Genomic DNA, 13,128 nt, shown 5'->3' with positions numbered 1-13,128 from the left:
GAACAATGTTTACAATTACGGAAAAGTGTGATATGCTCGAGATCTGGTATTTAAGTATGCGTAATAAAAATGAAGCACGATTACTTTATCAACAAAAATATCCAGAACGAAGAATACCAAATAATCGTACATTTCGACGAATTGAAGATCAATTGCGTCAAACAGGATCGCTAACAAGACAACGACGTACAATCAAAACAGATGAAGAAAAAGAGACAAGTGTGCTATTAAGTTTTATTGAAAACAGACGTACATCCATAAGAAGAGTAGCACGTAATTTAGAATTATCGAAAAGTTACGTACACGCTGTACTAAAAAAATTCAAATTCAAACCGTTTCGTGATAATTTAGTACAAGCTTTACATGAAGGAGATGCAGATCGCCGATTAATGTTCTGCCACTGGCTTCGAGTTAATTATCGCACTGACTTTGGTTTTCTTAATAAAATATTATGGTCTGATGAATCTTGTTTTTCCAATTGTGGTATGGAAAATCGACATAACGTGCATACTTGGTCCGATGTGAATCCACATGCGAAAAGAGATAAAGGTTTCCAACGCAGATTTTCGGTGAACGTATGGTGCGGAATCATCGGAACAAAAATTATTGGACCTTTCTTTTTCCATGGTCATCTTAATGGTGACAAATACTTGGAATTCTTGCAAACAACTTTCTCAGATTATTTACGCGATCTTCCATTATCAGTTTTTCGAAATATTATTTTTCAACAAGATGGTGCTCCAGCACACAATACACGTGCTGTAATTAACTTTTTAAATAATAGATTTCCTAATTGTTGGATGGGTTCTAATGGTCCTGTACGATGGCCACCGAGATCTCCGGACTTGACACCTTGCGATTTTTTCTTTTGGGGGTATATTAAGGATATTGTTTATGCAACTATTCCTGAAAATGAAGAAGATTTACGACATAAAATCACTAGAGCTGTTGAAAGTATTACAACAGAAATGCTGCAGTTAACAATAAGAAACATTATAAAACGCGTTGAATGCTGTATCGATCATGATGGTAACAATTTCGAACCATTTCTTAATTAATTTCTTAATAAATATTTCATGAAAAAACAATGTTTACTTTCTCAACCTATTTGATATTCCAAATTTGTTCAACAATACTCGATCCAAATTATTACTTTAATACTTTGCATGCCGATTATCTCGTAAACGATGCGTCGTAGCAATTTTTTTCCTAATATAATTTTGATTGAAAATTACCTCTACTATGTAAATATGCAAAAAAAATTATAGGTACCCATTTAAAAAACCTACATTGACCTTCATAACTCAAAAAGGTGACGAGTAAAAAAAATTTCTTTACGTGCATTTTGTAACCGACTAAAAACCATGTAAATTTTCCTTATTAAACTTTTTTCTAACTTCAACCAGTTACGAGATATTTGCTCGGACATTTATGGACGGACACCCTGTATATCATATTTTATGAGAATTTTACGAATAAGATTGCGTATCCTATAATAAATGTTTAAACAAAATTTTATGCAATGCTATCCAAAATTTCTTTTGTTTTTAATATGGTCATTAATTGAATGAAAAATTGTATATTATTCTATCAAGTTCTATCTGCTCGTCCAATATACCTATCGTTTTCTATACAAACTTTCTTATTTTTTTCAATATAATCTTGTTCTGAATAAAAAAGAGTAAGCGATCCTATCATATGTTTATCGTATTCTATCTGTCCGTTCAAAATGTATACCTATTGTTTTCTATCCAAAATTTCTAATTTTTTCAATGTAAACCTTTTTTAACTGAAAAAGAGTAAACGCTCCTATTATATTTCATCGTATTCTATCTGTCCGTCCAAAATACGCAGCTATCGTTTTCTATCCGAATTTTATTTTTTCAATGTAAGATTCTTTTCTGAATGAAAAACAGCAAGCGATCTTATCATGTGCTTACCATATTCTATCTGTCTGTCTAAAATGGACCCCTATCGTTTTCTATCCAAAACTTCTAATTTTTTCAACGTAATCCTTTTCTAAGTGAAAAAGGGTTAGCGATCCTACCATGTGTCTATCATTTTCTATCTGTCCGTCCAAAATGTACCCTTATCGTTTTCTATCCATAAATATTTATTTTTTCAATGTAAACCTTTTCTGAATAAGAAAGAGTAAATAATCCTATGATATTCCATCGTATTCTATCTGTCCATCCAAAATGTACACCTATCGTTTTCTATTAAATTTTGTTCTTTTTTCAATGTAATCCTTTTCTGAACGACAAAAAGTTAGCGATCCTACCATATGTCTATCATATTTGATCCGAAATTTCGTTATTTTCCAGTATTGTTGCTGATCTATAAAGATCCATAGTAATTATTATATATAATTATATACAATTATGTATGGTTGTATAAAATTAAATATATTTATATATAGAAATCATGCAAAATAAAAACCTTTTTTTTAAAAAAAAAATATAGTAAAAAAAGTAAAAATCCAGATCTATTTTATTATTTTTCCAAATAATTTAAAATTTCATAAAATAAACTTAAAATGACTAAAATGACCGAGATCATATTATTTGATAAAATGTATAAGACATAATATTTAAAACAATCCGGTAATTTTAGACACTTCAAGATTATTTTATGAAGTTTAATTATTTGAAAAGATACAATTACGTAATTGGCATCTAAGATAACCTAATGATTAATTTACATCGTAACTCTTTTTATAGGAGCAATCAAGGAAGTTTTAAGGATAGTATCGAGTTAAAATTGATTACAACAGTAAAAAATAGACTTTATTTTTTACATGAAACAGTATCACAAAATATATTAATATATTTTCTTAATTTAATATTATACATGTTAGTATACAGAAAGTACTTACGTAATATGGACATTTTAAATGGAAAATACTACTTTTATATGACACAGCGGAAATAGCCTATACATAACGGACCACTCATCTGAATACTGAATTGCATGTAATAATCAATGTCATCAATGAATACTGAAAGTCATGGTTTTACAAAATAAAATGTCAGTATCTCAAACAAAACATCTTAAGCTAATTTTACTGTGTTTTAAATCCTAACAGACATTGCGAAAAGAAGAATAAATACTTAATGCTAAAGTATAAATAAAGTTAACACATTATCATTAAAAACGCTTGAGATGTGGCGTATTATCACAATCATGAATATGTTATTAGTAAGACTATGCCGATTCAAAGCCATGGGGCAATGAGGGGGGGTGAGGGGCGAGGGGGAATGTAGGCGCGGGGGTACCTGCGGTACGTACCGCGGAGTGGGTGATGATCCGCGAGGTCTGACATGGGAGGTGGGTGGTGACCCGCGAGACCTAACTTGGGAGGTGGGGGTCAGCCCGCTGAACTGACCCGCGCGTGGGAGTCAGCCCGCGGTCCTACCCAGGTGGGAGGGAATGATACAGGGAGTGGGTGGTGATCCTCGAGATGCAGTGGGTGGTGTCACCCACTGATCTAGAGGTGGGATTGAAAGGTGGGGGTAAGTCGCGCGGCAGAGCGGTATGTACCGCCGAGGATGATGTTGGGGAGAGAGGAATCCCATGGCTTCGAACCGGCGTGTATTTTTTAAAAAAATACCACGGCGGTTCTCCGCGGCGATATCCGCGGCGATTTCCGCGGCGTATTTTGCGGCGGTTTTCCGCGGCGATTTCCGCGGGGCCCGCCGCAGCCCGCGCGCAATTTCCGCGGGTCCCGCCGCCGCCCGCGGGCAATTTTCGCGAGGCCCGCCGCCGCCGCCGCCGTCGCCCGCGCCCGCCGCCCGCGCCCGCTGCCGCTAGCGCGCGAATTCGGCGGACAGAGAAAAAATAAAAATTTCTTTAAAAAGAAACTTACCGCTGCAGCCGCCGCCGCTGCCACCGTCGCCGCCGCTGCCACCGTCGCCGCCGCCACCGCCACCGCCACCGCCACCACCACCACCACCACCACCACCACCACCACCACCACCGCCACACTGTTAGTGTATTTGTTCAATATTCGTTCGGTACTATGCGTACCGAACGATGCCCCGTTGTGGTGTCCACCACAACAATGTAGTTTCTGTAAAAAACTACACGTTGTCCGCTTGTGGTGTCCACCACAACGATAAGCGGGACGAATTCCCGCTCTTCCTCCGCGCGACGATCCATTTTTTTTTTTTCGCGACACGACTGCGCGACGGTATAATTGCGACTGACGAAGGGCTCGCTCAGCGAGAGCATCCTCCGTCGCATCGCGTATTTTGACGGCGGCTAATCACAAAGGTATACGATTACATCGAAGACAAACGATATATGATTACATTGTAGGTGAAGCAAACGCCGCTACTCTATGCTTGCAATTATATTATATTAATTGTTTTATTTTTTTCTACCTAATTTTCGTTATTCTTCCTGCATCCACTTGGAAGACAGTATTCCACTACGTATAACTGTTCAAGTCTCGTAATTTTCTAGCCTTCCGTTCGAGAGATACAGAATATTCTTTATGCAAGTTATATTTGCCGATGCCCGATTCTTCCCCTGTGGAATGTTATCGTTCGCGTGATGCAATCAGTGTCAAGGTTATTCTATAAGAGACTAAACGCAACTTGTAACACTAATATACGTTATAACATGGGAAAGGTTTATGACGAGACAAACTCTGTTTTATACATTTCACATTTTTTTATTTGAGTATGTAATACAATGTGTACAATCATTCTATTAAGTAGTTAATGCGTCGTATATAATAGTATCAATAGCGTAGGCTATTAATTCGCACTCAATTTGCGAACTCTTATCGTAAGATTTGCGCAATAATTCTGTCGCGTCTGGTTTGTTCATGGCAAAGTTTTGACGCAAGAACGTTACAAAATATTTAAATTTCTCAGTCGCAGTTGCAATGCTCTGATGCAGCGTATAATATACATGCTCCACACAGTGCTCTAGTTCAAACATGAAGAGCATGGTTGTAGGCTTGAGGTAAATACATGCATCGAGTAAAGATAACTTAACAATACTTTCATCATGCAATTTCACGAGTTGTACGGTAAGGTCATGAATCGGTAACGATGGTGCTTCGGTTGACTGGACGAATCGCTCGAAATCCGCACGTTTATCTAACAGAGCTCTCCACGTTCTGTATGGTAGGACAATCCGGTTGCCACGTGTATCGCCGAGCGATATCTCCACGGAGCAGGAAACAGATCCCACGTTGATCGCTACATCAATCCATTTGTAGGAAGTTGATGTTAGCGCAAACCTTCTGCCCAGTATACGTGGCGTATATCGTATATTCGAAGACGCTCTGAAAAAAAGAAACGGATACGAGTGAAATAAATGAATAAAATGTCAAAGTCTTTATATCGTATAACAAAAGAATACTTACTTTTCACGCGCCTCGGTTGGAACGTAATAGTTTGCCATTGTATGTATTTCAAGAGCGATGTCAAAAACTGTTCAAACGAGCGACTGATGCAATACTGATCGCCAAATAGTGATGTTTGCAGTTATTAATGTTGTATTGGAAACGTATAGATGGAGAGGGGATAGTTTCCCCCACTCCAACAATTTCATCGGTAGCCTTGAACATGTCTCGACACGTTTATTCTTCTGAATCTTTTGTATAGGAGAGGGGATAGTTTCCCCACTCTTTCCAATAATTACATCATCATCGTCGGTATCACGTTTTCGCGACAACGTTGTACAAGAACAAAAATGTTATACATAACGTGCATGGTGTACGTGAAACGCTAAATGAAACATGAAAAAAAACGTTGAAGAAACGTCGATGTAATAGAGAAAAACGTCGATGTAATGGAGGGGAAAGGAATAAAAAAACGTATATTACATATGTTTATTCATGTAATTGTGTCCACCAATTGAATAGTTTGAATACATTTTGTAAAGCACAATGTCTATTCGTACGGTGTTGTCCACATTGAAAAGTATTAACATCATCTAGATTATTTAAATTATCCACGTCTTCGTAATCCACATCCAGGCTCTCGATGTATGCGTATTCTCGTCGACTGTCCAGAAGTAATTCTCCCAGCCATTCTCGTTTCTCGTGCCCTTTGACGTACACAATCTCCTTGTCGTCAGGATTTTCAGCACCCAGTACTGCAGTCGTAATCACTTGTCTCGCTTTCCGGTACGGAACCACTCCGTCGGTGCCCCATCTTAGTCCATGATGACAGGCAGTGAGCCAGGAAGCACAGGATCTTTCGGATTTCATCAACCAATCCCATGGCTGGGGACTGTCAAAGATATAATGCGCGAGAACGTTTCCCCCTCTTAACACCGCAAATTCTTTTACGATGAAACCCCTTAATCGTCCAAGGGGGAAACCTTGCAGATCCACGAACGTTGGCACGGACATGTCGCGGTCGAAAAGAAGACTGTGGTTCATGTCGATGTATCGTATAATATATATATGCGCAGAATTAGGTGATTTTGCGCACAATGTTTGTCAACGGGTTATATTGAATCACGCGATCGTGTATTATGAGTGCATACGCGCCGGTGTTCTCCGGTACGTTATCTTTAGTTTCGAATTCTATTCGCACGTCAACGGTTGCGCTCTTAATCGATTCAACTTGCCGACTGCAATCAATTATTACGAACGGACCTCTGTTTAGAAAGTTGGTGACGGTGAGATTCGGCTCGAGATACTCGTATCCGAGGTAGGTTTTGCAGAAACGCGCGTACATCTCGTATAGAATAGCCCATTTGTTTTTGGCAAAATCAAGATCCATTTCGATGTAGGGATAAGATTCAGAATTCAGATAAAGTTTCACGTTGGTCAAATTGCAATGGTCGAATCGGCTCGTGTCCTCAGACATGTTATTTTTTCGGCCGGTTTGCATAGCGAAAATGACGTATCGCGGCTTCTCGAGCTGAGTAGCGGTCTTGATAGCCCACGAATGCTTGGTGGTGCGTTGCAATAGTGGATACTCATAAAGATCCCACGAGCGAAAAGCCATGCTGAGATATCGTCCGCTCTCCAAAGTGCGCAGCATCGAAAGTTTATTTATATCACTCAAGAGCACATGCGGCATTCGCCACTGAATTTTAAACAACTCGAGAACGGGCTCCAACGCCGAATTACCCTTCAGACAATTGTTATCGTTGCGCGCTCGTATCAAGATCAACTCGTGACGAGCATTGATCACTATGCGTTTATAATCTTCGCAGAATCCTAACAGCACGTAGAGCGGGACACAGAAATTGAAATACCCGTCAGCGGTAGTCATCTGCGTTTCCCAGCCGGCATTTCGCAGAATCACGCTTTTGTCGGATGACAGCGTTACATAGTTTTTCAGCGTGCTGGTTATGCCCACGTTTCTATTACGATCAATTTCAACGCCGTTCAACTCGTATCTTATCTCGTCGAACATAAAAGCCACGCAATTGTTTCCCAATACCACGTCGCCGCTAACCCCTTCAGGTCTATTCTGTTTCGTAATTCTCCCCTCGACGTATAGGAAACTCTCGTACGGCAATGTATACAAATCTTGTTGTTGTATGGGTATTCTTATCTCATCGCTGTGCCCGTACGTTGTGTTTGCATACGGCGAATAAGCGTGGGTTTCAATCTTGACGATGCGATCGTCAAAGATCGGCTCGTCTCTGACGTTTAGAATATCAGTCATTTTTTAAGATTTTCGTACCGCGAATCCTAGTGATTGTAAAAATTTAACATTTGATGCGCTGAGCTTTTTCTTCTCAACTAATCTATTATTGACCGATAAAGTCGATTGCCCGGTAAATGATGCTCTCTGCGCTCGCTCGGCTCCGTTTATTACCAGCATCACACACGCCTTCGAACATGCAGCCTAACTGTGATTTCCTCCCCGCGAAAGTCCAGTAATCGTCCGTTTTGATCGACAACGCGTACGGTGATGTCACTAACGCTCCGTATGAGCACTGGCAAGTAAATGACTTGAGAAGGTCTTTCACTGACTTTATATCCCGGCGCGACGCTCGGTGAAAATTCGTGGATCGTGTGCACTCGCGCATCATTGCTGTAAGCTCCCGCGGTCAAGTTGCATTCTATGCGTATAATGTTCACATTCATGATGTTTATCGACACGTCCGATTCGTGCCATCTTCGCGGTCGCAGTATACGCATCGATGAGAATCCCAGCAGCGATCCAATGTTATTTGGTTTGCTGAAGTTTATTCTGTAGGCACATTTAATCTCGCACCGCATCGTGTTATGGTTTGCGCGAATCACTATCGGGAACGCTGCTTCCTCGTCCACATCGTCGTTGTTGCCGCGGACAGTGGCATCGGCAATCGTGCCATCCGCATTGGGTGCATCGCGTCGTGGACGTCTCTGCGAAATTGCACGTTTCAAATATTCGTTTATGGCCGGTATTTCATACGATCCTTCGGGTATCGTTAGTTCCGTGTCGTCCTTGCCGAAATAGAACTTATTGTTGGAGGCGTTCACGTTGGGTATCGTGTGATAAGTCTCGAAGAGCGTCAGACCGAGCTCATAGTCTCCATCGGTCAAATCTATTGGCGGTGAATAATTTGCAGCGAGAACGCTGCTCGTTCCGCTGAGCGTTAGTGTCAACGACATGACGGAGAAAGCGCTCGACTTACACTGAGAGTCTGCGGCACCACGTCGATCTTTTTAAAATTTTACTGTTTGAAGAAAACGCAAGCACATTTGCCCACAGAAGTTCTGAGCGTATGTCTGATAGGGCGTTCGGTTGTACTCAATCGTAACATTGTTTACGAAATAACGCACGAGATCTCGAGGTGGTCGCAGATTGCCAAAACTATCGAAATATTTGACGCGGTTGCTCCTCTTTGCAAACGCTACCCAATGAGTACCAGGCCCCGTGGTATTGTCTAGATTAACGATGGCGCTCTCGTTTAAACGCACGCCATTCGACGGTAAAGCATCGAGCATGAAAACACCTCTAAAATACGGTATGCGCATACGTCTCGCCAATTGTTTCAACTGCACGTCAGTAGTCACGCCTGTGGGCATTCTTATCGTCTTTTCGGCGTTTTTTTTTTCTTCTTCGCTGATAAACCTCGTCCACCGTTATATGGGCCCAGGTACAATCCTCGTCCGTCTTTATATGGAGCTAAATGTAGACCGCGACCCTGTTCCATCGCGCGATTGTGGCGTTGCAGCTCCTCGAGCTGGCGTCGCACGGCTTTGTTGGCGTTTATCGCTTTCGCTACACCGGCTGCTCCTCCGACTAATGATCCAATCGCGCCCAAGATTGGCAGGATCGGTAACATACCACCTCGCTTCGCCGACGGAAGTATTCGTTTTTTCTTTGTCGTTGTTTTCCTCTTTTTCGCCTTCATACCCATGCCGATCTTGGTCTTGGCCTTCATCGCTGTCCAAACGGCTGCAGCGGCGGCTTTTTCGCCGATAGTCGAATCTCCTGCGATGACGCGTCCCAGCGCTTTATCGGCGAGCACCTTATCCGCCGCGTGTCTATCGACGAGTTCGTTGCTAAGAGAGTATGCAATATCGTGTTCGCGGCACGCTGCGTCCAATGGATTTACGCCTCTGTCGCCTCTAGCTAATCGTTTCTTCAACCGAGTGCCCGGACCGCAAAACTGATAGCCGGGAATATGTAATTCGAAAGGAAGCGCGTTTATCGCTCGATTCAGCAGACCTCCGACGCAGCCTTTGCTCGACGCTGACATTCCTCGCAGTCCTTAATTCTCGGCGCGGGACCGTCAATGTGCGTCCGCTGCCACGGCTGATTGTGATGCTCGTTGCAGCGACGATACGTTCCAACCTCAGGGTCCGTCTGTATATGTTTCGGAAGTCTTGGCCAAAGATGATCGATGTAGTTGCCGCACACGCGTAAAAGTACAATCTTCGGTATATACTCCAACTGCTCAGTGCTTAGATCAAGAACATGGCAGGGAGATGACAACGCGAGAAACATTTTTTCGCTAATGAACGCTTCAAGGTTTCGCGCGTCTATATATAGGTGCTCGAGGTATCACGCGAGTTTAGTTGTAAACATGATATTCGTGCGGCAATCGCGTACGATACGCGTCACAAACTGTGACGAAAAATTGCGAATAATGGGGGAGAGCGCGCAGTTGCGGAAACATGGCGAAATGCTGCCGAGTACCATCCGCGCCATAATTGCGGGCCCATCTTCGTGCGGCAAGACTAACGTTCTTATAAGTCTGCTCGAGAGTCCGCACGGTGTACGTTTCGAGAATGTTTACGTATATTCAAAGTCGCTACAGCAGCCAAAATATCGATATCTCGAAAATCTGTTGACATCGATCGACGAAATTGGATACTTTACGTTCTCAAATAATAGCGATGTCGTTCCGCCAATCGAGGCTCGTCCGAACTCGATCTTCGTCTTCGACGACGTTGCGTGCGATAAGCAAGATGCGATCAGAGAATACTTTTCAATGGGTCGCCACTCTTCAGTCGACTGCTTTTACCTTTGTCAAACGTACGCGAGGATACCGAAACATCTGATTCGCGATAATGCCAATCTCCTAATCCTGTTTAAACAGGATGGTACCAACTTGAGACACGTTTACAATGACCACGTGAACACCGACATGTCGTACGACGAATTTTGCGCATTGTGCCGTGATTGTTGGCAGCGCGAATACGGATTTCTAGTGATAGACAAGGATAGCTCGCTCACTAATGGACGATACAGAAGAGGATTTAACGAGTTTGCGGTACCGCGAAACGATTAGTTGTTCTCGATACCTTGAACAGAGACGTTCATCATGGCTAATATACGTAATCGCGAGAAACTCGCGAAAGAAATTGAAAAGACGAGCCAGGCTATCCGCAAGAAGCATCGCGCACTAAAAACCGGTAAAATCGAGGAGGATATCGCGATGGAGAGACGTTTCAAGCCTATCGTCGAACCTCTGAAACAGATTGTCGAGGAATCCCAGCCGATTAAGAGAGAGGTTAAGGATATCAAGGAGGAAAAGTCGAAATATACTAAGAAAAAACACAGGGATAGCGACGAAGACGACGACGATGATGGAGCATCTCACAAATATTCAAAATTACCATCGGGAGAACGGAAACGTTCTAACGTCGCGTTGGATTCACCTGTGCTTCATTCTACAATGATAGAATCGCCAGGACCGTCGACGAAAACACCTACGATTGGAGCGGCAAAATCAACGAATAAGGTTCTCGAGGACGTCTTCGAAACCACAGACGATTCATTCGGAACAACTATTCACCATCAAATGCAAACGTTGGAAGGTCAAAAAACGTTGTCGCAACATTTGGGTCCGCTTGGTCAAAAGTACATCGGCGAGTTCCTCAGCGGTGGTGGATCCGAGAAAAGTATAGACACCATATATGGCGTTCGTCTCGACAGGGACGAAATGATGCTTGGTAATAAAAAGTTTGACGTAGACATCAATGATAACATTATTATCGATGGCGTGCGATACGTTGGCAGCCACCCGCTCTATATGAAGCTTCGAGTAATCGTAATCGATCCACTAGCTCGTTGGGATCGTCCCAGTGTACGTAATCGATCTTGTTATCGTTTAGTATCATAGCGCGAGGTATTCCCTTTCCGGATTTATTCTTTCTCTTTGGTGTAGATTCACTTGACATCAATGGCGCAATCACGTATTTATACTTGTATCCTCTGTTGCCCCGTATTCGACTCTGCGCGGTGAAATTTTTTCTATGTACGTTTGTAGCCAACAATATGCTCTTGTACTTTTGCAAATCGTCCTCCTTATAGAGAACATCATCGGGCAATCTCTTAAAAATCAACTCATAAAGACCGGGTGTGCCAACGTATCGCACGCCATCGATAATAATGTTATCATTGATGTCTACGTCAAACTTTTTATTACCAAGCATCATTTCGTCCCTGTCGAGACGAACGCCATATATGGTGTCTATACTTTTCTCGGATCCACCACCGCTGAGGAACTCGCCGATGTACTTTTGACCAAGCGGACCCAAATGTTGCGACAACGTTTTTTGACCTTCCAACGTTTGCATTTGATGGTGAATAGTTGTTCCGAATGAATCGTCTGTGGTTTCGAAGACGTCCTCGAGAACCTTATTCGTTGATTTTGCCGCTCCAATCGTAGGTGTTTTCGTCGACGGTCCTGGCGATTCTATCATTGTAGAATGAAGCACAGGTGAATCCAACGCGACGTTAGAACGTTTCCGTTCTCCCGATGGTAATTTTGAATATTTGTGAGATGCTCCATCATCGTCGTCGTCTTCGTCGCTATCCCTGTGTTTTTTCTTAGTATATTTCGACTTTTCCTCCTTGATATCCTTAACCTCTCTCTTAATCGGCTGGGATTCCTCGACAATCTGTTTCAGAGGTTCGACGATAGGCTTGAAACGTCTCTCCATCGCGATATCCTCCTCGATTTTACCGGTTTTTAGTGCGCGATGCTTCTTGCGGATAGCCTGGCTCGTCTTTTCAATTTCTTTCGCGAGTTTCTCGCGATTACGTATATTAGCCATGATGAACGTCTCTGTTCAAGGTATCGAGAACAACTAATCGTTTCGCGGTACCGCAAACTCGTTAAATCCTCTTCTGTATCGTCCATTAGTGAGCGAGCTATCCTTGTCTATCACTAGAAATCCGTATTCGCGCTGCCAACAATCACGGCACAATGCGCAAAATTCGTCGTACGACATGTCGGTGTTCACGTGGTCATTGTAAACGTGTCTCAAGTTGGTACCATCCTGTTTAAACAGGATTAGGAGATTGGCATTATCGCGAATCAGATGTTTCGGTATCCTCGCGTACGTTTGACAAAGGTAAAAGCAGTCGACTGAAGAGTGGCGACCCATTGAAAAGTATTCTCTGATCGCATCTTGCTTATCGCACGCAACGTCGTCGAAGACGAAGATCGAGTTCGGACGAGCCTCGATTGGCGGAACGACATCGCTATTATTTGAGAACGTAAAGTATCCAATTTCGTCGATCGATGTCAACAGATTTTCGAGATATCGATATTTTGGCTGCTGTAGCGACTTTGAATATACGTAAACATTCTCGAAACGTACACCGTGCGGACTCTCGAGCAGACTTATAAGAACGTTAGTCTTGCCGCACGAAGATGGGCCCGCAATTATGGCGCGGATGGTACTCGGCAGCATTTCGCCAT

At 42.6% G+C, this 13,128-nt stretch overlaps 1 protein-coding gene across 1 annotated transcript; it reads right to left on the bottom strand.

The window, feature by feature from the left end:
* Positions 1-4,661: 4,661 nt before the first annotated feature.
* On the bottom strand, positions 4,662-5,428 carry LOC120358779. Its single transcript, XM_039454049.1, has 2 exons — positions 5,378-5,428; positions 4,662-5,296 (listed from the first exon to the last, which is right to left on the bottom strand). The coding sequence occupies exons 1-2, from the start codon at positions 5,413-5,415 to the stop codon at positions 4,714-4,716; spliced, it is 621 nt and encodes a 206-aa protein (XP_039309983.1). The 5' UTR covers positions 5,416-5,428; the 3' UTR covers positions 4,662-4,713.
* Between the last annotated feature and the right edge of the window lie 7,700 nt (positions 5,429-13,128).

Source organism: Solenopsis invicta, chromosome 10 (assembly GCF_016802725.1).
Source record: "Solenopsis invicta isolate M01_SB chromosome 10, UNIL_Sinv_3.0, whole genome shotgun sequence".
NCBI lineage: Eukaryota > Metazoa > Arthropoda > Insecta > Hymenoptera > Formicidae > Solenopsis > Solenopsis invicta.
The sequence above is the reverse complement of the archived record's forward strand: the minus strand, read 5'-3'. Positions and strand labels throughout refer to the sequence as shown.

Excerpts from the sequence above, each read along its gene's own strand:
- LOC120358779 (XM_039454049.1), bottom strand. The coding sequence starts at position 5,415 with ATGGCAAACTATTACGTTCCAACCGAGGCGCGTGAAAA. Across the intron at positions 5,297-5,377 it reads CCAACCGAGGCGCGTGAAAA|AGCGTCTTCGAATATACGAT; the intron begins GTAAGTATTCTT and ends TCTTTTTTTCAG.